General features: G+C 43.2%; 1 protein-coding gene across 2 annotated transcripts in view; it reads left to right on the top strand.

Moving 5' to 3' along the window:
* The window catches only part of LOC147732746 (ficolin-1-like), a 574,771-nt gene that overhangs the window by 10,838 nt on the left and 538,468 nt on the right, over positions 1–25,465 (top strand). For both annotated transcript variants that reach the window (XM_086957312.1, XM_086957311.1), the window contains exon 2: positions 988–1,128. In XM_086957312.1, coding sequence (XP_086813438.1) covers positions 988–1,128 — 141 coding nt within the window. The remainder of the gene's footprint in view (positions 1–987; positions 1,129–25,465) is intronic.

The raw sequence follows: 25,465 nt of genomic DNA, 5'->3' as shown, positions 1-25,465 counted from the left end.
ATCACGAAATGGTTCCAACCCTTGGCCTGAGCTGCATACAGCAATTAGGCCAGTCTCTGAGTAAACCATGTCAATCTGAGAAAGAGATGACACAGGTCCAGCTAGAAAGTCTGAATTAGAGTCATCCATCACATGAGTTAAGCGGTAGAGCTGAGGGACATGAGTGGGAAACTGTAGGCATGAGTCATATCAAAGTCCTCTAGGATACCAGCCGTATGCAGCAGGTCTCTGCATGCTTTGGGTGCTAATGCATGTCCTCTGGTGTAGAGTGGCCTAGCTTAGATAGATTGATGGTGCATCTCTGGCAGTAAGAGGTAGTCCTACCCTGCCATCTCAATAGCCAACTGGGTTAGAGGTATCTTATCAGGATGGTCAAGGATTGACATTGGCCTGCACTGATTTCAGCGGGCTTTGGTAGCATCAAATCATTGGGTTCCTGAGACTTTTGAGCATGATTGACAGAGTCTTCAGATCTGATCTCGACAGTTGTTTGGTTTTGATGTAGGTCTCTTTCCTTCAGAGGCCGTCTACCTATGTTCCTCCTCTATACATTTTTCTGAGCCCACACTTCATGCACCCCATCTCTAAAAGCCTCGACTGTCCCAAGTGCCTATTCTGCTTTGTACCATCTCTTACTGAATCCAATATCTACTTTTCTCTCCTTGCACCCGTGTCTCCTGAACCTCTCCCTAGCAGTATCTTTTTCTCTTGTGCGACCTTTTCCACTCTCCGACCCCATCCCTTCTTTCTTTAAATGCCCACTGCATCCCTTCTTTCCTTATGTACCTCTTTGTATCCCTTTCCTTCCTGTAGCTCTCTTACGTCACCCCTTTCTAAATCATTATAGTTGACCCTCCTCACCTTTACTTCACTCTTCCCACTCACCTTTATCAATGCTTCCCCTTGCCCACTTTCCCCTTTTGCCTTCTCCTCACTCTTCCCTTTGTCACTCTAAACTCATTCTGTCCACCTTTCCTCTCATTACAGGGGTGCAGCTGGTGGGTCTCACTGGCTCTGATCGCCTTGCCATCCTGCAGGGGTGCCCTGGGGCGCAAGGGCCCGTTGGACCCCCTGGGGCAGCAGGAGTCCCTGGAGAGAGAGGACCTGCTGGAGAACCAGGCCTGAGAGGTAAGAAGCAGGAATTGGGGTCTCTTGTATGCCACAGCATTCCAGGGTAGAACCTCCTCTCCAGCGAGTAAATTACGGCAGGGTCTGCAGAAATAAGTGTAAAATGAACTGAACTGTATTTTCTAACAATCTGGGGTTCTGGACTCTCTCTTAAAGTGAAAATGTAGTGTGTCACCCTTTCCGCCTCACATGATCACTGCATAAAGATGATCTAAATCATGGGTACTTACAAAGATTTTCCCTTGGGCCAAAACTTTGGTCTGTTGTGTGACTGAGGGCCGCATTGAAGCCACAGGGTGCCGGTCGGTGCCGATGGGTGATGTAAGGTGGAAGTAGAAGAAGCAACACATATACATTTAGTGGCTCAATTCCACAATGTGAAACCAGAACACCTGGCATCAATCCCAGCTTCCCCACTTGAGCAAATTGAGTGATCCTAAGCAATTGTTTTATTTCACGTTGCCTCCTTTTTCTTCATTATCGCATATAAGAGGGCCTCAAAATACATGACTTCAAGACATGCACTGTTCAAAATCTTCTCTATAGACTATAATGTTATCCATGTATAACAGCAACTCAGGCCAGCCAGAGGGTGTTCAAAACTGACTTGCCTCTTACTTCACTATTCCCGTTTTTGGCAGGGTGGGTGAAGCATAAATGTTTCTAAATTCATGTTTGAAAACATTTATTTTTTTTAAACAAAACTTCTCAATGCACTGATATAATCTGATGTACTGTGGTGAAACGCTTCTGCATGTTAATGAAATACACTTTTTTGAGTTTTGAAGGGACTTGTCATCTATTTACACGTTTGTTGCAAGATGTCTTTAAAAATGAAAATGTTCTCTAAGTTGTGCAGGACACCTTCTGTGCTTCTTTTTTTTTTACTTCAGTTTGCCTGCAAATAAAATAAATGCTTGCTGTTTATTGAACATCTTTATGACTGTTAGTACACTGTAAACAGTAGCCCAGTACTGCTGTTCACCGGGGGTCCATGTAAAGGTCAGGCAGACCAAGTGGCATAATGAATATCCCTGCAAGGTATCTGGAGGGCCTCCCTTCGGACATAATCAAGGGCTATCCGGCCAGAGTACTGTGCTGAGTGGGCCCCCTGGAGGTTTGAGGGACCCCTGCACCACGGGCCCATGTAACCCCACTGAGCGGACCACATGCAGCCCTCAGGCCGTACTTTGAGTAACATTCATAACTAGAACAAGGGAGGAGAAAGCACCCACCCATTAAGCACATTAATTCTCTATTACATCCTTTCTCTTTCATTGTCTCCAATTTAATGATTACCTAGTCTTCAAATAACATATATAAATAATACTTCTGAAGCACCTATATTTGCTGCTAGTTGAATATACATGTCCAAATCTCATTGTTTTTTATTCCTCTCACCAATGCAATTGTGCACATTTCTACTTGATTTTAGTTTCCATTTAGTGTTGATAATAATTTCTTTGTCTGTTGCTTCAATGTGAGAAACATATGTTCCACCATAATTATAATTTCTTTATTTATTTAAATTGGGTACCATTTACTGAGACAACATTTATATATATTTGTTATCATTTATGGCCAATTAGATTTGACACAGATTGTTTAACATTCATGTGGTTGTTAACAACTATGAAGAGAAAAAGCCAGTTATGATCAACCACCTGCAAGCAAGAGGCTTTGTTTTATAACATTTCATATATTATACAACTTAGGCGCAATATGAAATATTGCCTTTTAATCAGCTGCCAAAGTTTGTGTCCCAATTTCATTGTCGTAAATTCACCTGAAAATAATTCATCTAAAACATTGTCTTTTTAAAAAAATATATTTTTTAATGAAATCAATATAACAATTTTTATATCCATAAATACATCCGTAAAATTAATTAAATATGTCAATAGTAATACAGAGTTCTTAAATTGCATCGATTTACCGAGAGGGAGTAAATCCTGAAATGCATAGAGAAAAACAATATAAACATTTAAGCCAGTGTACAAAAGACAAAGAAAACAGTATCCACTGCCTGTCATGAATATAAACTAAGCAATTGACAATTGATTAAACCATGGGTACCTAAGCATATACCTAAAATGTGTGAATATGTGGAAAATACTAAATCATCCTATATTCAATGATGTGACTGATTTACAAGAGAATATCAAATGTTGCAAAATACATTGAGATCCTGGTATTGCCAGGCATAGATGTCGGACAAAGTGGGACTACCTTCTAAAAGATAAACTAAATTTTGAAATCTTAATCAAAATAAGCTGCCCAGACCCTCTCAAACTTCTTAAGTCCCCCAATTTGCAATGTATAGATTTGTTCACTCTTTTTAACTTACTTAGATGGTATAAGATCTGAACGCCATCTCTGAAGCAGAAGTGATCTAGCTACAGCCATTGCAATATATAATAGTTTGATAAGCTTGTCTGAAAGAAGAAGGTCTGGGTCAATGCCAAGTATAATTAGCCAAGTATTCAATCCTATTGAAATACCACATTCACTTTCCAGATAATAAAAAATATCAATCCAGAAACTCTGAATTAAGGGGCATTATAGTATAATGTGTGCCCAATTGGCTGAAGGATGGTTAAGGCAATGGAAGGCAATGGAAACACTGCGCTGATTGGTTGGTATAAATCTTAGATGAAAAAGTGGAGTTCTATAAAGTAGCCATTTACTGAAAAATGACTTCCTTCTCCAATTAGCTCCCCTTAAAGTGCTGAAATTGAGATTGTTAACTGCTGACCACATACTCACTATAATTTCCATCTCCTCATGTTTATCCCATTTTGTAATTACCTTCCCCTCCAGATCAATACCCTTGATGGAGGCTAAACACTTTTTCCATTCCCCAGGTTTCTTAAATGCTGTATCTTCTAATAATTCTTATACTAAGCATTTCCGTTCACTGATCTGGACCAAATCAAGTTTACTCAGGAACTTGCTAAAAATATTATATGACCCAAGAAGAAGGAAGTAGTTTACGATTAAATGAGACATTTCAGCTATGTTCGGCCATCTATCATTCCTTAAAAAATCTGAAATGTTCTGGAATCCAGCATTGGCCCATTTTTGTGTTATAATTGAAGATTCACTGATCCCAGATAGTAAGATAGGGCCAGATAACAGGGTTGAGGAGTTGATTGCTGGGATAGAATATCTTCTATAAAAAGCCTGCAGTTTATGGAAAAACCATTGTACACACTTATACCATACTAATTTAGGTGATTTAACAATTGTTAATGGGCAATGGATCTGATTTTCCTTGCAAATTAAATTCATAAACTAGTTAATAAAAGACTTGATTGTAGTTCCAGCTTAAATCTGGACATATACTGTGCAAAATATGCAAAATATTAATCCCTCAAATTAGGGAGAGCTAATCCTCCATTTTCAAGTTCTTCATATAAAGTGCTGAGTGCAATTCAGGGGACCTTCTTTGCCCAGAGGAAGGCTGTAAACATAGACTCTATTTTGATAAAAAAATGAGTTCATTAAAATACAAGGAATCAGTTCAGTTCATACGTCTTTATTTCGAGATATTCCATCATAAAAGACATTAATAAAAACACTCTACTCTTAACTATATACAACATATACCCTACATAATAGTAATGATAATAAAAGCATTAAAGCTTGGTTAGTAAAACCTTGTATACATATATTGAATTCAACACACAATTATCCATTAGGTAATGTGTTAAACAGATCGTAAAAGCTAAATGGATAAAATACATAAAACATGATTAAATTTACAATGAAAGACGTACTAAATATATATTACCAATAAAAACAATCAATTTGTCAACTATTGTGTGGGAGCTTGGCTCTAATTATCCACGCCCACCCCAAAAAGGTTGCTACCGCTATGGCCACAGGATCTGATGTATTAGTCCTCAGAAGTCATAAAGCCTCCAGACCTACCCGTGTTCTCAGAATGCTACAAATTGGTTTTAACCATTTTCTCCGGGGGGCTAGGTAAACTGGGCAGGCAAAGAAGACATGGCCTATTGACTCCTTTTGGTACCTACACCAAGGGCAATACTCTGAAGACTGACCACCCAATTAATTTGTAAAAGATCTCAATGGTAGCGTCCCACCCCTAAACTGGTGATATAGCTTTCTATTGCTACTCATAGTGATGACATCCCAATAATCCTCCAGTAAGGGGTCGAGCTTGTGGTCCAAAAACCTACCAGTCAGAGAAGTGGAATCTGACTGGACAATGAGTTGGTGTCTAACAGTTGCCCAATAAAGTGCTTTAAAATCATTTTTAGAAGGAAGAGCGTTATCTCCAGGGGCCAACCACAGCTGACTAAGGCCCATTTTTCCCAATATAGATTTTACATTTCTGAACCGGGGGAGATTACCTGATCCCACAATTTATCTAAGATCTAAAATTTCATTGGCAAAGGGTGCCAGTTCCGGGGTTGACCATATCCTCCTCCACAGTGCTACCGTCCTAAACCCTGCAACATCATCAATGGAATGACAACCCAAATCAAGCAACAGGGGTTTCATCGGGCTAGATTGGGGAAGGCCAACCAGGTTGCAAAGGAATTTATTTTGAACTCTAACCAACGAGGATAGGTCCGAAAAGCCCCATAAGTCGCACCGTACAGGATTGCTGAACTTATTTTAGCCTTATATATTTTTAATGTGGGAGCTATCCTTTTTGTTAGTGATGTTCTTTGTTCCTTGATTAGGCACCCAGTCAGTTGGGCAAATTTCAAGGAAAGTACATCAAGCTGCGATTTCCATCTAAGCCTGTTTTCTCAAACGACCCCCAAATAGGTCATGACTTCCACCTGCTCTAGCTCGATGCCATTCATACTAACATGACCCATCAACGGCCTGTTTTTAGTTAGTACCATGAACTTGGTCTTGCTCACATTGACCTGAAGGTCATTGTGTTTGCAGAATTCCTCAAACTTGTTTAATGCTATTTGAAGTCCCTTCTGTGTTTTAGATAAAATAAGGGTGTCATCTGCGAAGATAAGGAGTGGAAACTTTGTGTCACCTAGGGCAAGGGCGTCTGTTGGTGTATCTGCAAAATACTGCACAACTCTGTTGATAAATAACAAAAACAGAGTTGGTGCAAGAACACACCCCTGATGGACCCCACGGGTAACAGGGAATCTCTCAGTAACCTCCCCCTGCCTACCCCATCTAACCTGCGCATAGTTTGCCTCATGTAATCTTATTACTAAATCCAAAGGTTTGCGCGGCATTCCCATATTTCCTAGAGCAACCCATAACTTGTCTCTTGGGACGAGATCAAAAGCAGACTTTAGATCTACAAACGCTGCATAAATAATTCCTCCACCCAAGGACACCACCTTCAAATAAATAAGCATGAATCTGAACACTTGGTCAATTGTACTGACACAGGATCTAAAACCAGCCTGCAAGGGGGATAGAATGTTCTCATAATCCATCCAAACCTGGATTTTGGCTAACACCATCCTAGCTACTATTTTCTATATTACGTCTATTAAGCTAATGGGGCGATAGTTCCCCGGGGCCGAACGGTCCCCCTTTTTAAATATAGGTAATATTTTGGCCCCCCTCCAAGAGTTCGGGATCGGAGCCCCAATCGCGATGGCATTGGCTAGTAAGGTAATGTAAGGCACCCAGTTCAACAAATCATACTTGAATAAGTCGGCCGGGATGCAGTCCATACCTGGAGCTTTACCGGCTTGTACCAAACCCAGGACAATCTATGCATCTTTGTTCTCAAACACTAGGGGAGAACACGGCATCGGTAACATTGGAGGGGAAATAACTGAAGCATACGCAGTTTCTAATTCAAGCCCCTAAACTGAGACTCGAAATGTTCAACCCAATCCTCCGCAGAAACATGGTTCACCTGGACTTACAAATCCGGGTTCTACCCCATTTAACAACCTGCCAGAACTTAATCTGGTTTGTAGACCTACTTGCCTCATATAAGTCCTGCCAGTGTTGATTGTCCCATTCTCTCCTATCCTCCCTTTGGGACCTTTTTGTACTCTAACCATGCTGTCATAATATCTACAATCACTCGAGATTTTAAGGCTTTAACCAGGAAACTATGAGCCTGTCGGCATGATTTGGTATACCATTTGTTCCCTTGTTTTATTACCGGAACTTTCCTGGGTTTGAAGCTTTTAGAGAAAAGGGCTTTCAGGGTACCAAAAAGCTGCTCATGGAGTGCACTTACATGCGCCAATTGGTCCAAGGCACGCAAGGTACATGAAACTTCATGGGAGATCCTATCTAGAGTAGCGGGGTCTTCTACTACCCTACCCCACCGAACCCTACGTCTATCATTGGTTAGGATAGCCTCTGCTGTAACACGCTCGGAGGCTCTAATGCTCCACAGGCTATCCTCAAGATTTAAACTAAGAACCAACGGATTGTGGTCACTATCCGGACGGGCGGAAATTAAGTAGCGACCAATACTCAACTTTAATTAGAATATAATCAATTTGAATCATTCTAATACCATTGTTGAAAGTTGCCCGGCCTATGTTAACAGAATGCGATCGACCATTAACCACTCTTAGCCCCCACTCGAGGCACAATCCCAACCAGTGAAGTGCTGCCTCAGTCCCCTTCTGGATTGGTTTTAAATCAAGGTGTGGGACTTTCCATAGCGCATCTTCTTCTGCATAGATGTCCTCTCCCTCACGTAAAAGGGGTTCAAAAGTGCAGTTGAGGTCTCCTGCCACGACTACAAACTTGTCCCTCCCAATAAAATTAAGAAAGAGATCTAATTCGTTAATAATCTTCAGACTCCGCCCTCCAGGGAGGCCACGTGCATAAATATTAACAATAAAAATCTCCTGATGATTTGGGCTAGTGAGCTTAATCCCAAGAATATCTGAGTTGTACACTATCACTTCTGAGGGCCTATAGCTAAGAGACTGCCTCACCCAAATGGTTAAGCCACCAGACGCTCTGCCCATTCTACCCCTAATAGCGGGTTTATGGAAATTGAGGTACCCAAAACGGTAAATGGGGTCGGGGGCCCAACTTTCTTGAAATATTAGGATGTCGTGGTCATCCACAAAGTCCGCCCACTCTCCTATGACTATTTTACTTTTTAGCCCTGAAATATTCCACAAAACTATTTTGAGCAAAGTGTCCTGGGTGGTTGATTGTCTTTGTTCTAGCACCCCCAGATTAGATCCTAATGACCACCCACCCTCTATCGGGAGTTCTCTGACTGGGGGCTCTTTGACTGGGGAACCCGGGGGAACCATCTCACTCCATGGCCGACCTCCTGGCACACCCTGGCCACCCCTCTAGATCTACAAAGTGCTGAATCAATACCAACAACCACTTCAACATCCGGTATGCATACCCCCTGAGAATCCCTTCCAGATCGCTTGGACAAGATATTACCACCAGACATATTCGAGAGTCAATCAACCCCCTCAAGACCTGTGAGAGGCGCAAACCAATTTAACAAAGGAGGGTAATGCATCACCCGATCTAAGGGGTTTCCACCATAAGATCTTCTCCTTCTGGGATTAGGTGGGGGATAGAGAGGACCACAATTGTGTGGATAAAAATAATTGAGGCCTAGTGATTGAACATCTCCCACGCTCCCAAACCTTGGTTCTCTGCAAATGAAGTCAACCACCCAAAAATCCCTGAAGTTTACAATGATGCAGTCTCCCTCTAAATCTTTAGGGCAATGGCCCACCCAGCTCACCCTTCTGACACCTAGTATCTCAGTATTGGAAGAGGGAGGGAGAGTTTGATTCTTATTAAGCCAAAAAATTACTTTGTTTTTCAGCTCCCTATATGATTCCAATTTCTCCTCCCCAATTGCTGGAACTCCCACCAATATGATCGGATAGGGTGCAGACTCTGGGGGAAGGTTAACACGAGGGAGTCGCTGTTTGATTACCTCCTTCCCAAGTGAGCAGTGCCCATTTAACTGGCTGCCTGCAGCTGGTACACACAGTGCGGTCTGTGTTCTAGGCACCGAGCCTGCCACCGAGTCCCTGGCCCTGGTGATACCTAAGGGGTTCTTACATACAGGGAGCTTCTCTGTGAATGGTCGTTCTGGCTGGATATTAAGTTTGTCAATAGTAACTGGATGAGCCACCCTTTTTCCACCACCAGTCCCTAAGGATTGGGGAATAATGGCTAGGTCCTTTGGGTTTTCCATACCGTTTGCTAATTTATCCAACGTACTAGAATTTGCTATAACTAGCTTCTCCAACTGATCTAATTTAGAATTAATCATCCTCGTTCTCTCCAATAAGGGTAACATGAGAGATTTAACTAAAATTTCGATTTTACCCAAAAACCCATCATCTGTACTACATATGGGAGATTGTTGGATAAAGTCAGAGGGGGCCATATGTGGGCTGGGGGGATGGATGGCAACATGTGAAGTCGGGATTTTGCTATTTTTCGTGGGAATTTTGGCTGAGCCGCCCTTCTGGGAACCACCCCCTCTTTTCCTTTTACTGGATTTAGTATTAGTCGATGGACCCATATTTTGAACTTTTAAAGGGGGTCTATGTGGCAGGGGAGAATTATAAGCTCTGCAATTTGAACCACTAGAAACCGTGCTAATTGTAGATGAGTTTAGAGTAGAACAAACCACTTTGTCATCAGGTACCACCAACGTGGGGCTAGGACAAGAACCCCGATTAACTAAGGGGTCTATTAATCTTGGTGGATCGGGGGAAACTGCTGACCCCATTTGACCTGGAGACGAGCGCTTCCCCCTTATAACATCTAGGGACAGGCGCTTCTCAGTGAGGGCTATTTCTTTTTCTAAGATTACTGTTGCCCGATTAAAGAATTGGTCCAGGATTCCAGTTACCACCCCGCTCGTAGTTGAAAGATGTATTTTTCTATCTTTCCCAGATCATAGTGCCATAATAACAGGATTCCAAGAGCTTTAACACAAGAAAGAATACAGCGATATGAATAAATTAAAAGCCAAAGATATAATCATAAGTGCTCAGTACAAACCCAGGATTAAGGGGGGGGGCCCAGCCCAGTCTCAGAAGTCCTCGGACGGCCTCAGACGGCCCGCCCTTTGCCCGGGTTTTGCCAGGCGCCCACCCGCGCAGGTCCCTCGTCACGGGAGAGTGAAGACAGTAATAACCTGTCAGGCAAGGGGCGTGGACACTGAGGGAAGAGGCTACAGCTGTGTATAGTAAGGCCTGCTGGTCCTTGCAGTCCCTCAGGAAACACTCCAGGCAACCGGGAAAGCTGTAACCCCTGGGGGCAGCGAAAAGTTCTTTCAAAGTCCCTCAGATGTCCTCCACGAGTCAGGCACGGTAAGGGAAGGCAGAAGCTGACACCACTGTAAACGGCAAAATACAAGGAATCACTGCGAAGAGGAAATTGAATAGCGGAAGGACAGACATTTTAATAAAAGCGACCCTACCCAAGATGGTTAATGGAAGAGAGCTTCATCGGAGGAATAAATCCTGAACTTTTCGTAGAAGTAGAGCAAAATTCAAATCGTATAAATCAACTATTTGTACCGAAAAATAAACACCAAGATACCTCTTTAGTTTTGTATTTAAACAGGAAAGGATATTGGGGTGTAAATCCAAACATGCTCCGCTATACTGCATGATTTCTGTCTTTTTTTAAATGTATTTTATATCCACCTAGTGCCTCAAATTCCTCGAAGATCTCAAAAGTTTTTGCTTGTACCACCTTCTCAGGCTTCATAATAAGCATGATATCATTGCCGTATAGTTTCAATTTCACCATAGTTGGCAGTGGAGGGCAGATATCAATACTGTTCCTAATTGCAATCGCTAATGGCTCAATAAAAAAAGAGAATAGTACCAGAGGCAGAGGGCATCCTTGTCTGGTCCCCCGTTTAACCTTAACCTTAACCTGGTCAGCCTCCGAGTTGTTAATGATTACGTTTGGCTCCTGCATTCAGGTATAGATTCTGAACCAACCCCATAATTTTAGGAGGTATGCCAAAATTATGCAGAATAAAAAATAGTGTCTCCCAGACAACTAGGTCAAATGCCATTTTGGTGTCTAAAGGAGGACTAGAGCAGGTATCCTCCGAATCTCAAAGTAGTCCAATGCTTCCGTTAAATAGTGTGTATTTGTGCTGAGCTGCCTAACAGCAATAAAACCATTTTGGTCAGGGTGTATCAAATGCGAAGCATTTTGATCAAAAATATTAGCTAAAAGTTTAGTGATTATTTTATAGTCAGAATTTAATAACGTGATGGGGCGGTAAGAATTAGGATCTTCGCTATGCTTTCCCTTTTCCAAAAAATTGACTATATTCCAATCTCGGAATAACAATGGTATTTCCTCACCTTCTAAGATTGAGTTAGCTAACTATAAAAAATAAACCGAGATGGCACTATGGAAGATTTAAAAAAATTCTGCCGGGAAGCCCTCCGGGTCGCAGGCTTTGCCGCTCTGAAGATTTTTTATGACACCCTCCAGCTCATCTTTTGTAAAAGGCCTTGCCTTGCTCATTTTCTCCATATCCGAGAGTACCGGCAATTCATTTCTCTGGAGGAAAACTCTCAGGGATGCGATATCAATAGTTTGTTATTTGCCGCATATGGACCTATAATGTAGTAACAATTTATTCCCTATTTTTACTGGGTCATCAGTACAGGAAGCAGTTGAAGGACATTATGCAGTTATCTGGTTAGTATCAGCCTGTTCCCTTGCCTGCCAAGCAAGGAACTTACCAGTATAATTACTTTCTTCATACATATTTTGTCTATGGGGCTGGTAAAAGAATTCACTCTTAAGATAATATCTTTAGCTAAGATCCAGATTAGCCTGACCAAGCTGCTGTTGGTTAAAAACTGAGGGGCTGCTAAGAAATGTGTCAAGAGACCCTTTTACTATCTACTCTAGGGATCACTTTTCTTCCTTGGCTTTCCTAAGATTATCAGCATCTTTTCCGATGGCCAGTCCCCTAATAAATGCCTTGAGAGAGTCCCAAACCACATGTAAAGATGCAGAGCTATGGTTTTGTGTGAGAAATTCTTTAATCTCAGTTTCAATAAAGAGCACCCAATTCTCTTCTGATAGATTTGCCTATTTAGCATCCATCATTTAGGGGTCCTGATGTAATCCCCTAACTGTAACTCAAGAATCAACATCGCAGGATCTGAGAATCCATCCATAGATTTAAAAATCGTAAATTCACTGTGTTTTTATTTGGCACGTTCTCCCCTGAGCATTTCAGTTTGGAAAGCAGACTCACTTGAGCTCCCCTAACAGCGGATTCTAGCACTGTCACGGGCTCCGTGTAAGATTGCCGCCATTGCCGAGCATACTGGGACACGCCCACTATCGCGAGGCCACGCCCCCAGCCAGCAGTTCACTCCTACAAAACATGTGCATTCCTAGGACGCGCAGCGGACGAGCGCAGCAGGCGCGACGATGGCGCGCCAAAGGTATGCCTAAGGCAAGCCCGTCTGCGCCCGTCCGCGCCAGTACAAGCCAGGAGCCAGGCACGGGGGCTGAGATGAGGACACTATACCCAAGGGATGCCTTATTCCACCTTAACCGGCCTGTTCCACCGCCATGTTCCCAGGTATTGAGAGGAGATTCTTGTTTCACCCATTGCCCCCACTGTTCTTTCAAATGCACCCCCTCTATTAACAAGGACCCTACTCAGACGATTATTAACCCCTTCGATGCTCATGACGAGCTCAGCTCGTCATGAGGCACGGTTGAGCTGTGCTTATGACGAGCTGAGCTCGTCATGTATAATGGGAAAGCTCACAAAGAAGCACAGGAGGGGAAAACCCATAGCAGCCAAGGTGTTAATATGGCCCTGATCAATTGCAGGTCTCTGCCCAAACATGCCCTTGAAATACACTTACTTATCGAGGAACACCATCTAGAAATCTTGTTTCTTACAGAAGCATGGCTAGCGCCTGATTCAGACGCCGACATAGTTCAGGCTCTTTCCCACGGATTCCTTATTCAACATCTGAACCGTCCCAAGGGCAGGGTAGGAAGAATTGCCGTCATTTTTAAAGAATTGTTCCCGTGTAGATTCCTTGACAGCCCCCTGTCGGACTGTGAAAATGTTCATTTCACTATTCAAATGTCCCCTTGCATCTCCCTTTCAGGAGTCCTTATTTACCGTCAACCAGGAGCCATGGGGCAATTCCATAACTCTCTTCTGGAATGCTCCTTGGCCTTGGCCAGTACACGGCCTAATATCCTTATCTTAGGGGACTTCAATGTCCATATGGAAAATAGTAAAGACTAACTAGCTACAGAACTGATTCTAGACCTAGCAGCCCATCAACTGCACTTACAGAACACCCTGCCCACACACAATCGTGGACATTTGCTTGATCCCATCTTTTGCAACTTTCCTGACCTTGTGGTGGGAACGCCAATCCCTGTGCCATGGTCTGACCATCTGCTCATCCCCTTTAGTTGGCGTATTCAGTCCACTTCTCCTCCCACCCAAGCATCTGGTAGACCATCCCGTCCGTGGGCGAAACTAGATTATGACAAATGGAAAAAAGCTCTTGAGGACACCAGACGACATCCCAGTTCGAACCCTTATCTGGCAGACGTGGAGTTTTCATTCTGGGTCACTAAATCTTTAGATCCAGTTCTCCCCAAAAAACCTCATCGGAAGCCGAGGAAAAAAGCCACATCCCCATGGTTTACCCATGAGGTACCCCTCTTAAAAAAAATCTGTAAGAGAGGGGAAAGAGTATGGAGGAAAGACTTCGATCTTAATAGCAAAAATGATTACAGGCGGACTATCCTCAATTATAAAAAGGCTCTAAATAATGCTCAAATATCCTTTTTCAATGAAAAAATTAGCGAGGCAGCCTGTTCGTCCAGAGAAACGTTTTTAATTGCGAAAAAACTTTTAAAGACTCCAGTACCTTCAGTTACGCACAATCTCTCGGACGATCATTGTAACGAGCTAGCTACATTCTTCGATCTGAAAATACAAAACATTCTCCAACACCTCCCCCCTCTTCTCCCTGTGGACACCTCTCCCTCTTATTCTCTGCAGTGCCAGAACAGGGATATAGAATTAATCGTGTTTTCCTCAATCAGCGCGGAAACTCTAGGGCCCATTCTTCAGTCCCTCAAAATCGGATCTCCGCATGACCCAGCACCAGTCAGACATCTAAAACAGGTCGCCCCTACTATCCTAGCACCAATGGTGAACCTAATAAATGCCTCCATTGAAAATGGAACAGTTCCCACTAGCTGGAAGAAGGCGGTGGTGAAAGCCCTAATCAAAAAGCCCAACCTTGACCCTGGCAATCTGGCTAACTTCAGGCCAATCTCCCTCCTCCCTGGCATCAGCAAGATGGCGGAAAAATACATCAATTTGCAGCTATCAAATTATTTGGTATCCAGTGATCTGCTCAAAACATCACAGACCGGTTTCCGCCCGGGCCAGGGCACAGAAACAGCGATGGTGGCAGTTGTCGAAGAGGCTAGGAAGATCATTGATGCAGGAGGATCAGTGGCAGTGATCCTCCTGGATCTTAGCGCGGCATTCAACACCGTCAACCACAGCATCCTGGCGCAGCAGCTTGAAAATCTTGGTATTTCAGGATCTGCCCTCTCTTGGCTCAAATCCTATCTCCACAACCGCTCTTTCCAGGTAGCGGAGGGTGATTTCATCTCCAGGGAGATCCCTATACGTTGCAGAGTGCCCCAGGGCTCGTCGTTGAGCCCAACGCTCTTCAACGTGTATATGCCGCCCCTGGAAAAATTGTTGTTCCGTATGGTATTAAACTTATGACCTACGCGGACGACACTCAGCTGGTTGTTTCCCTCAGCCAGCCAGATAACCCCACCATTGATCTGCACTCCTGCCTGGGGGACATAGTCAGTTGGATGAACGCCTCCCATTTAAAACTCAATGGGTATAAAACGGAGATAATGGTAATGGGCAATCAGTCCCATTATCGTCCGGAGTCTCTATGGCCCCCGAGTATGGGCTCCCCCCCAATCCCCAAAACTGACATCAAAAGTTTGGGGATCTGGTTGGATCATAACCTAACCCTTAACACCCAGGCCAGAAAAACAGCTGGAACATGCTTTGGCCTACTACGTACCACCCGCAAGATCCTCCCCTGCTTCCTTTCCAGTCAAAAAAACTACTCCAACAGGGCCTCATCCTGTCTAGACTGGATTACGGCAATGCCCTATATCTCGGTTCACCTAAAAAAGTTATAACCAGGCTGCAGGTGGTGCAAAATGCGGCCGCCCGGATTCTCACGGGCACAAAAAATCGTTGCTCTGCCAAACCGGCGATCAGAGCAATCCAGTGGCTTCCTGTGGAGTAAAGGGTGCAGTTTAAGGCCATGTGCCTAACTCATAAAATCCTCCATGGAAACGCCCCGCCTATCCTTAAAGATCTCGTGATTCCTTATATCACATCCAGAACCCTCCGATCCTCTAATGTACACCTCACTCAAATACCCAGGATTAAGAAAGCACGCTCCGGAGGCCGGCTGTTTTCCTATCAGGAGTCCAAGATGTGGAATGTTCTCCCACTGGACCACCGTGCCCAACCCAACCTTCTGTCCTTCCGTAAATCCTTGAAGACGTGGCTGTTCCCTTGACCTTCTTCTCGTTTCCGCCTGACCTGACTTCCTGGATTTTCTGTCAGCGCTGGGACGCTCTTGGGCAGCCATGCGCTTTAAAAATCTCATTCCATTCCATTCCATTCCATTCTGAAGGATTCTCTGCTGGCTGAAACTCAGTCTCCTAGAAATAAGAAAACAATCAATGCATGATGAATTATGAAATCTGCCTGACAAACATGTATAGGCAATCTTAGCAGTGGCGGTTTCTGCCTGTGGGCATCGGGGCTCCGCCCCCGTTGACAAAAGTGCTCGATCATATTTTATTTATTAAAAAAAAATATCCCTTTTTTTCCTTCTAAATAATATAACAATTTTGTCTTCATGACCATTAGTGAAAACAGCCAGGCACTGTCTGCCCGAGCAGCCCCAATCACTGATACTGCCGCCGTGACTAGACGCAGGCATGTCAAGTGACGTGACTGACCCCTTGCGGGCGCAAAGAAGCCTAAGTGTTTGCTGGCTGAGAACCTCACAGCCCTGAAGGCTGTGATGTCATCAGCTTGGCAAAGACCTAGCTTCAGGGCCCAGTCTCCACCCCCTGATGGTGTGGAGGTGAAGTTAGCCCATGGTGTTTTAAATCCAAGCCCGGAATCGCTAACCCTCCACATCAGTCAGGGAGTGGAGACTGTCACCCAACCCTTTCCCAACTCATTACAGGGCGTGGCCCCTGTGACGAATTGGGAAAGGGGTGTGGCAGGCCGAAAGCCGAGGATTCGAGTCTGGCAGAGTAGCGTATGGATTGGCCTACGGGTCAGGAGTTGTCTGGGAGCGTGTGCACGGCAGAGGAGCAGAGCACTGAGACGTCGAGGCAGGAGGTACGTTTTATTTTTTTTTCATGGACGCTGTCGCCCTCCTTCGGGCCCTCGAGATTTGTTTGGAGTTGGTTACTCAAGCCACTGCCTAACACACATTCCACAACTTCTCAAAGCACTGCTTTCATGGAAGCAATACACACTTGAACCTGCTCTGGGGTTTCTTGTCTCTACAAAGGTGAACAGGCTTTTGTTTCTCGCTGTATGAGTTAACTGGATTAAGTTACTCTTTCATATCAATTATTTTCAGCTCGGTGCATGACAAATAACATGTGCACTTGCATTTTCTTTGACAAAATCTTGTGGGAAAGAAATAACTATTTGTTTACTTTTGGGGTTTGACTACAAATCCAATCACAGGCTTTGCTCTACTTTTAATAGTATTTGTCAGAGAAATGCAGAGGTCAACCTTGTGTTGGTCCTACTGGGGTTCCTGCAGTATTCTATTCTTTAAATAGTAGTTTATTTGTTTTCTTCTCACATCACCACAATATTTAACTACACTTTATCCAAATATATTCCCTTATTCTCGCCCAAGCATTTTCCAAATCTGTTTGTGCCACTGCTGTGCTGGGGGAAAGTGACCAGTATATACCCCGAAAGGATACACACTCAACTGCAGCTGTGCCCACAAACCTGCGGGCCTGCAGCACAAATTATAGGTTTAAGAAAAGTGTTTTAGACTTCACACACTGTCATTAAGCAAACTTGGTCCAAAAGCATTAGAGCGCTGAACATGAGAACCAGTTACATGACATATTTCAAGTGACTCACCCAGAATCTGACCTGACACTCGAAACTGGGGTCTTAGTTTCAAAGTTGGCAGTTTTTGCTGTTCACCACATCTCCCCCCCACGGTCTCTGGCCAGATCCTTCCTTTCTAATAGCCTCTGATAATCAGATGTATCCCACTTCATTTGTAGGTATTCCTCTGAAAAAGCAAAGGACTATATAGCAACATGCATAGGAGGGCCTTCTATTCCAGTACACTGTTCAGATAACGTCCACCTACAACAGTTTTTGAACCTTTGCAGTTCATGCCAGTTTGTGTTCTATCCCAGTGGCAGGAAGCGCAAACAAGCTTTTGAAGGTGGGATTATAGCTCACAGTCACTGCTTGCAAGCATAATTTTCACCAGCGCACTTTAATCTCTGCATTTCTATAGCTTTGCCTGATTTGATGGTGTTTGTTGCTTTGGCACCAATGTATCATAATGTTTTCCTTCACTGTAAAAGAGACATTTGTTGGAGAGGTTTCAGTACAATGAAACTATTGGGTCTCCAGATTTGCCAAAGCACCTTTTCCAATCATGTGCAGATATAATGAGCATTACAGGAACTTAGGCCTTCGCAGTGGTCAACTACATTTCTAAAAGGCACATATATTTGAAATCTATTCACAGCATGGCAGGAAGTTACTCATTTCCTATTCAAGCACACCTCACACTTGTTTGCTCCACAAGGCTTCCTGCTCTTTGGTGCATTGTTTCCTGACAACTGTATTCTGGTTTTGCTAGATCCAGACCTTTCATATATCTTTAAATTGCTTGTGGTTTGAAAGCTTGCTTGACAGTAGACTGTTGCACTAATAGAAATTCCCCTTTCCGAGGATTTATGCAAATAGGGTAGGAATGAAAAGGAGGGAGTTTAGGGATGGAAAGTTTTAATATTTAGTAAAATGTAAATCGCTGCCTTTGTAGTAGGAGACTGATAAAAGTAAAAAAGGGAAGGACTCAAACTCACCTCAGTGATAATTCTTTACAGACTTAGTGTAAAGGCAGCAGGAAATATGACATCCCTTTTCTTTATGTAATAACTGCACTTCTTGCTTCTCAAATTCGCTTGAAAATGCACCATTTACCCACTCTTATTTTTAAAAAATTCTCGGGGGAATATCCCCCCCGAACCCTCCTTAAGATGGTCAAGCTCGCTCGCTACGCTCACTCACCACGGTGCCCTCTGACTGAAATTTTCACCTCCCCACTTTCAAATGTCACCAGCCGCCACTGAATCTTAGTTGGAAATACCGCCCTCCAAGGATCCAATATGTCCAGAGTGGAGCCATAGTTTTGTATAACTCTTAAAGTTTTAGGTTTCAGCTGTTTTTTGGCAGAGCAGAGGAGTCCATTTTAGGATTCATCCAAAAATTTAAATCCCCCCCCTATGATCAATTTGCCAGGTATTTGAATTAGAGATTGAAAGAATTCCTCATACCGCGTTGGATTGCCCTCGACTGGGGCACATATACTGGCGAAAGTTAAATGTCTGTGCCCTAAGTTGCAGGTGGCCCAACACCACCTTTCACTCTGATCATTTACAAAATTAACAACTTCAGCCTGTAGTCTTTTACAAAAAAAAATCGCCATGCCCTGATGGGATGGCGAAGATGGGGAAAATCCCCTATAGGCTGCCCAGGACCGAAACATAGAGAAATCTGGCAGCTTCCCTGCTGGTATAGGGGTTTCTTGTATTAAAATAACAGCTGAATTTTCTGTCTTAATCCACGCCTCACGAAAGGGTCCCTCTCTAACAGCAGCACTGTTTCTCACATTACGGCTGTACGTGGATATTTAGCTTAAAAAGTGGTGAAACGTCCTATGGTAGCTCTCCCTTCTTCCCTAGTAAGTAATTTACTTCACCTGCACACGGTTGATCACATGCACAACATATACTCTAGTCAATTCGAAATCAGATGTCCCCCTGTCAAGAAGTCCAAGGTCCACAGGAGTCGACGCTGATCCCAACGCCCCTCCACCTCAGTTGTCGCTCAACATTAAAAATTGTAGCAACCCCTGACGTAGAAGGGAAAGGGGAAGTGGATAAAACAAAAAATTGAGAGAGAGAGACAATCTATGACAATGAATATGACACCTCTTCTGATTCGGTTTGGATCTCGAGTTGTGTCCTGCAGGGAAAGAAATATATGTACTAAACTGTATACTGCATGTCAACTTATAATACTCTATTATCACTCGTGAACTAATCTTACCCCAGAACCATAGATTATTGCAGTTCTCTCAGAATGGGTTTGCCTCTCTGAATCTGTAGTACTGCAATTAAACGATATCATACATTAGAACCTTTTCATGCGTTTTATAATTAGGGTTTATAACAAGAGTGTTGGCTTCCAATTACCTGTCACAGATTCAGACGCCTCTTATAATTATCTTCTACTGTTAGACTTCTATGACCTCTCCTAGTTAGACTTCACTAAGGAGTATAAGAAGTTCCTTGTTTAAACAACCGGGAAAGTAGGGTTAAAGAGTTCTGTTCACTCGAAAATAAATGGGAAGGATAAAGTAGTCGTTCTTGAGGAAGAGAAAAAGAACCACTAATTGTTCAATAAATAACTGTCTCTGGGTTTTCAAAGGTATTGACAAAAACAGATGCTGCCTAGGCTTTCCGTTCCGTGAGGAAATATTCCTGACTAAAGTTCTCAGTCTTTTAATTTACACGCTGTCCTTACTTGAATCCCTCGTTGCGCATGCGATAGTTTTCAATTACTTGGCTTGCTGAAGAATTTCTTTGAACGTAGAACTCTGGAAACGCTGATGAATGCTGAACTCAGGAAACGCTGTTACTCCGGTCAAGGTACAGTTGAAGTGCGCAGATAAAAATCAGAACGCGCGCTTCATGCAGCTGCGAGTCGCGTGACCACAAACGCTAGAGCGGCAACCCTAGTGTTTACCACGGCGCCACGCACTCGCCATTTCCCGACCCAGTGCTCTGATGCTGAGTAAGCACCGCCGCAGGAAAGAACCTGACACCACATGACGTTTCTTCCAATGTCTACGTTTTGAAGGGTTGTGTTTTAGAAGGCTTTTCTTCTTGAAATATCGGTCCATGTAAACAGCAGCTAGAGTGGTCTTGACAGTACCTCCCTCCAAAATGGGTTCCCCCAAATTGGGTTTCTGTGGATATGCCCTGTGATAATTTTTTACTAATCTTGGAGCATGTACATTAGTGGAGGGCTCCCAAGATCTTTCCTCTGGTCCGAAACCCTTCCATTCCACCAAGTAATACAGTCTCTTTTTAACTATTTTAGAGTCCAAAATCCTACTAACTTCAAATTCTTCACCAGACTCCAATCTTATGGGAGAAGGAGTTTCTTTGAGTCTAGCATTTTCTGGGTTCTTCTTCAAGAGGGACACATGGAAGGTTGAATGAACTCTTAAGGTTTTTGGAAGCATAAGTTTCACTACCACAGGATTTATGACTTTGGACACTTTAAAAGGACCTATAAACCTTGGCTGAAACTTCCTATTCCCTTTTAGCCTTAAATGCTTAGTGGATAACCACACCTGATCACCCACCTCAAAACTAGGCCCTACTCTTCTTTTCTTGTCAGCTTGCTTTTTATATGACGCCTTGGCCTTACTCAGATTCTTTTGAGCCCTAGCGTAAGATGTCTTTAAATCTGCCATAACTTTAGTGAGTTCGGGTACATCCTCATCAGTTTTACCTACAATCAGATTAGGATGTCTGCCTGAGTTAAGGTAGAAGGGTGAATAACCAGTAGAATCATGAACCGCATTATTGTAAGCAAATTCTGCGGTCCACAGCAATTCTGACCAGTTGCCTTCCTGTTCTAACAGGTAGAGTCTAAGATATTGTTCCAATTCCTGGTTTACTCTCTCTGTTTGGCCATCAGTTTCAGGATGGAAGCTGGTGGAATATCGTGTGTCTACTCCCAGATTGTGCATACATTTTTTCCAAAATTTTGATATAAACTGTGACCCTCTGTCAGAAATAATAATCTTTGGAATTCCATGAACTCTGACTATGTGTTGGTTAAAGATCTGCACTAACTGCGGGGCTGTGGGTACAGATTTTAAAGGAATGAAATGTCCCATTTTGGAAAATGAATCGACCAGCACTAAAATGACTGTGTAACCTTGGCTAGCTGGAAGGTCTACAATTAGATCTAATGTCACTGTGTGCCAGGGATATGGTGCATTGGGCAAGGGCTGTAATAGACCCTGAGGAGCTCTTCTACTTGGTTTACCCTTAATGCATAACTCACAAGTTGATACATACTGTCCTATCTGAGCTGCCATGCCTGGCCACCAAAAATGCCTCTTGACCAACTCCAACGTTTTCTTAACACCACGATGCCCTGCTAGACGATCATCATGACAGCTTTTCATGGCCTTTTCTTGCATTTCCTCAGTAGGCAAGTACAACTTATTTTCATAAAATGGTAGACCACCATCCACCGATTTCTTGACATCGGAATCTGCCCAGTTGTTTAGTTCATCAGAGTGATTTTTTAAGATATCCTCAGTGAATTCTTGTAAATGGATCGCTCCAATAATCTTGCTCATTGGAATGATGGGTTCTGGAAGTGAAGGTTTGGTTTCCGCCGCAACATTCATTCTAGATAGAGCATCGGCTTTACCATTTTGAGCTCCAGGCTTGTACGTGATCACGAAATCAAACTCTGAAAAGTACAAGGACCACCTTAGTTGACGAGGGGTGAGAGTTTTTGCAGATTTGAGGAATTGTAAGTTTCTGTGGTCAGTGAACACTGTCACACGATGTTTGGCTCCTAGTAAATAGTGTCGCCAATCCTGAAACGCCTCTTTGACTGCCAACAACTCTTTGTCTGCAATAGAGTAATTGCTTTCTGGCTCTGATAACTTCCTGGAGCGATATGCCACTGGATGAAGTTGTCCGGTGCATTTATCTCTTTGTGACAAAATACCGCCTGTAGCGAAATCCGAAGCATCCGTTTCTACATAATACTCTTGATCAGGATCTGGATGCATTAAGACCGGGGCGGTCACAAAAGCCTTTTTTAAAGTTCGAAAAGCCACTTCCGCTTCATCGGACCATTCAAATTTCTTCCCTTTTTTCAGCAATTGAGTTATTGGTGAAACCTTATCTGAGAAGTTGGGAATGAACCTTCGATAGAAATTAGCGAACCCAATGAAGCTTTGTATTTCTTTCACACTTTTAGGCGAAGCCCAATCTTGAATGGCTTGAACCTTGGAATCGTCCATCTCCACGCCATCTGCCGATAGGACAAATCCCAAAAATTCCACACGTTCTGCATGAAACAAGCACTTTTCCAGCTTCACGTATAATTGATTTTCCAACAATCTTTGCAGGACTGCTCGTACATGTATCACATGTTCCTCAATACAGTTGGAAAAAATCAAGATGTCATCAATGTATACAACTGCCACACGATCCAAGAATTCTCGTAGGACATCGTTGACCAAGTGCTGAAAAGCTGCGGGAGCATTGCTCAAACCATAAGGCATCACCTGGTATTCGTATAATCCATACTTCGTCCTGAACGCAGTCTTCCATTCATCACCTTCTGCAACTCTTACCAGATGATAAGCTCCTCTCAGGTCTAACTTGGTATAGATCTTAGCTCCTTTCACTTGATCTAATAGTTGAGAAATTAGAGGCAGGGGATATCTGTTCTTCACCGTGACTTGATTCAAGGCTCTATAATCGATACACGTTCGAAGAGTCCCATCCTTTTTAGGCCGGAAAAACAAAGGCGAAGACACCGGTGACTGAGATGGTCTGATGAATCCTAATTTTAAATATTCATCCAAATATTCTTTGAGGTAGAGGTTCTCATTTTCAGTTAACGCATAGATGCGACTGCAGGGTAGGATCGCCCCCGGCTCCAGTTCAATTTTGCAGTCGTACTCTCTATGAGGAGGTAACTTCTCGGCATTACTTTTGTCGAACACAGCAATTAAATCATGATATTCTTTAGGTATTGACTGGGTTCCTATAGTACATGCGCTGGCGCTGAGCTCTGCCAGTGTGGAAGCTGGGGATTCCACTACTTTCGGTCTAACTCCAGAGGAACAGTTCAACCGACAATGTTCAGAATTCATTTTCACAGTACGACATTCCCAATCGATGGTGGGGTTGTGCTCAGACAACCATGGTAACCCCAGAATTAATTGAAATTGGGGAGCGTCAATAAGATTAAATCTTATAAATTCCCGATGGCCCTGCAATCCCACCAACTCCAATGTCTCAGTTTCTTCCACGATAGGTCCTGAGGTGAGGTTGGTACCATCAACTGCTTTCACGACTTTAGGGTTTTTCTTCTTAATAGAGTTAATGCCCATTTCCTTGGCGTAATTCAAATCACAAAAATTGCCCGTAGCTCCCGAATCTATCATCACAGATACTCCTCTAATCTCATGCACGCCGAATTTCACTGTGAAAGAGACTGTAAGATGTGGGGCTGACGACTGCAAAGTGTTGATCAACTGTTGAGGTTCCTGAGTTGACTCACTGCTACATCCCACCAGGGCAACTCCCTCTACTGATGGGATCTGTCTTTTAACCCTTGGTTGAATTTTGGTTTTTTAGGACATTCCTTCACAAAATGCCCGGAAGCTCCACAATAAAGACATAATTGATTATTCCTCCGCTTTTCTTTCTCCTCTTTGGACAAGGGCCCCCTTATAGACCCAATTTGCATAGGTTCTTCACTTGAGGTTGCATCAGTTTTGTTACCTTCAGGTTTCATGCGATCTAATCGGGGTATGAATGGCTTGAAATCTTTTCTTTTCTCAGATCGTCTTTCATACAGCCGATGATCAATTTGGAGAACCAGATCAATTAGCTCAGAAATCTCTTGTGGTCTTTTGGGAATTTGCGCGAGAGCGTCTTTTAAGTCATCCTTGAGGCCACGATAAAATATAACTCCTTCTTAAATCGCTCAAAATCATACAAGGCAGGATCGTTGCGAGTGATCAAGGGCATGGACCAGGCTGCGGCATCACCACTCATATATGACAACATGAAGGCTACCCTAACATGATCCTCCTTAAACACCACCGACCTGCATAAGAAATGCAGTGAGCACTGAGTAAGGAAGATTTGGGCCTTATTGGGATCCCCACTGAACCTTTCTGGATTGGCTAAGGGAACTACCGGAGCCACTGAATGTATAACCTGTGTAGTAGCTTCTGCCGCAGAAGTGTTAGCAGAACTTAATCTAGGCAGAGGGGTAGCTTCCGCCATGAATCTTTCCATTTGTAATTTTACCTGATGGGTTTCCTGTTGAGAACGTTTTATTTCATCTCTAAGGGCTCTATTCTCTTCAGCTGACTGGGATAATTGATTTTGCAACCCCTCTAATATTCCTGCTAAGGATTTTAAATCCAACCCCTCAGCCATATCGACCCAGGTGGACGTACTGGCACTTCAATCTGTCAAGAAGTCCAAGGTCCACAGGAGTCGACGCTGATCCCAACGCCCCTCCACCTCAGTTGTCGCTCAACATTAAAAATTGTAGCAACCCCTGACGTAGAAGGGAAAGGGGAAGTGGATAAAACAAAAAATTGAGAGAGAGAGACAATCTATGACAATGAATATGACACCTCTTCTGATTCGGTTTGGATCTCGAGTTGTGTCCTGCAGGGAAAGAAATATATGTACTAAACTGTATACTGCATGTCAACTTATAATACTCTATTATCACTCGTGAACTAATCTTACCCCAGAACCATAGATTATTGCAGTTCTCTCAGAATGGGTTTGCCTCTCTGAATCTGTAGTACTGCAATTAAACGATATCATACATTAGAACCTTTTCATGCGTTTTATAATTAGGGTTTATAACAAGAGTGTTGGCTTCCAATTACCTGTCACAGATTCAGACGCCTCTTATAATTATCTTCTACTGTTAGACTTCTATGACCTCTCCTAGTTAGACTTCACTAAGGAGTATAAGAAGTTCCTTGTTTAAACAACCGGGAAAGTAGGGTTAAAGAGTTCTGTTCACTCGAAAATAAATGGGAAGGATAAAGTAGTCGTTCTTGAGGAAGAGAAAAAGAACCACTAATTGTTCAATAAATAACTGTCTCTGGGTTTTCAAAGGTATTGACAAAAACAGATGCTGCCTAGGCTTTCCGTTCCGTGAGGA

The sequence above is a fragment of the Lissotriton vulgaris genome, chromosome 2_1, assembly GCF_964263255.1.
Source record: "Lissotriton vulgaris chromosome 2_1, aLisVul1.2, whole genome shotgun sequence".
Classification (NCBI taxonomy): domain Eukaryota; kingdom Metazoa; phylum Chordata; class Amphibia; order Caudata; family Salamandridae; genus Lissotriton; species Lissotriton vulgaris.
The sequence above is the reverse complement of the archived record's forward strand: the minus strand, read 5'-3'. Positions and strand labels throughout refer to the sequence as shown.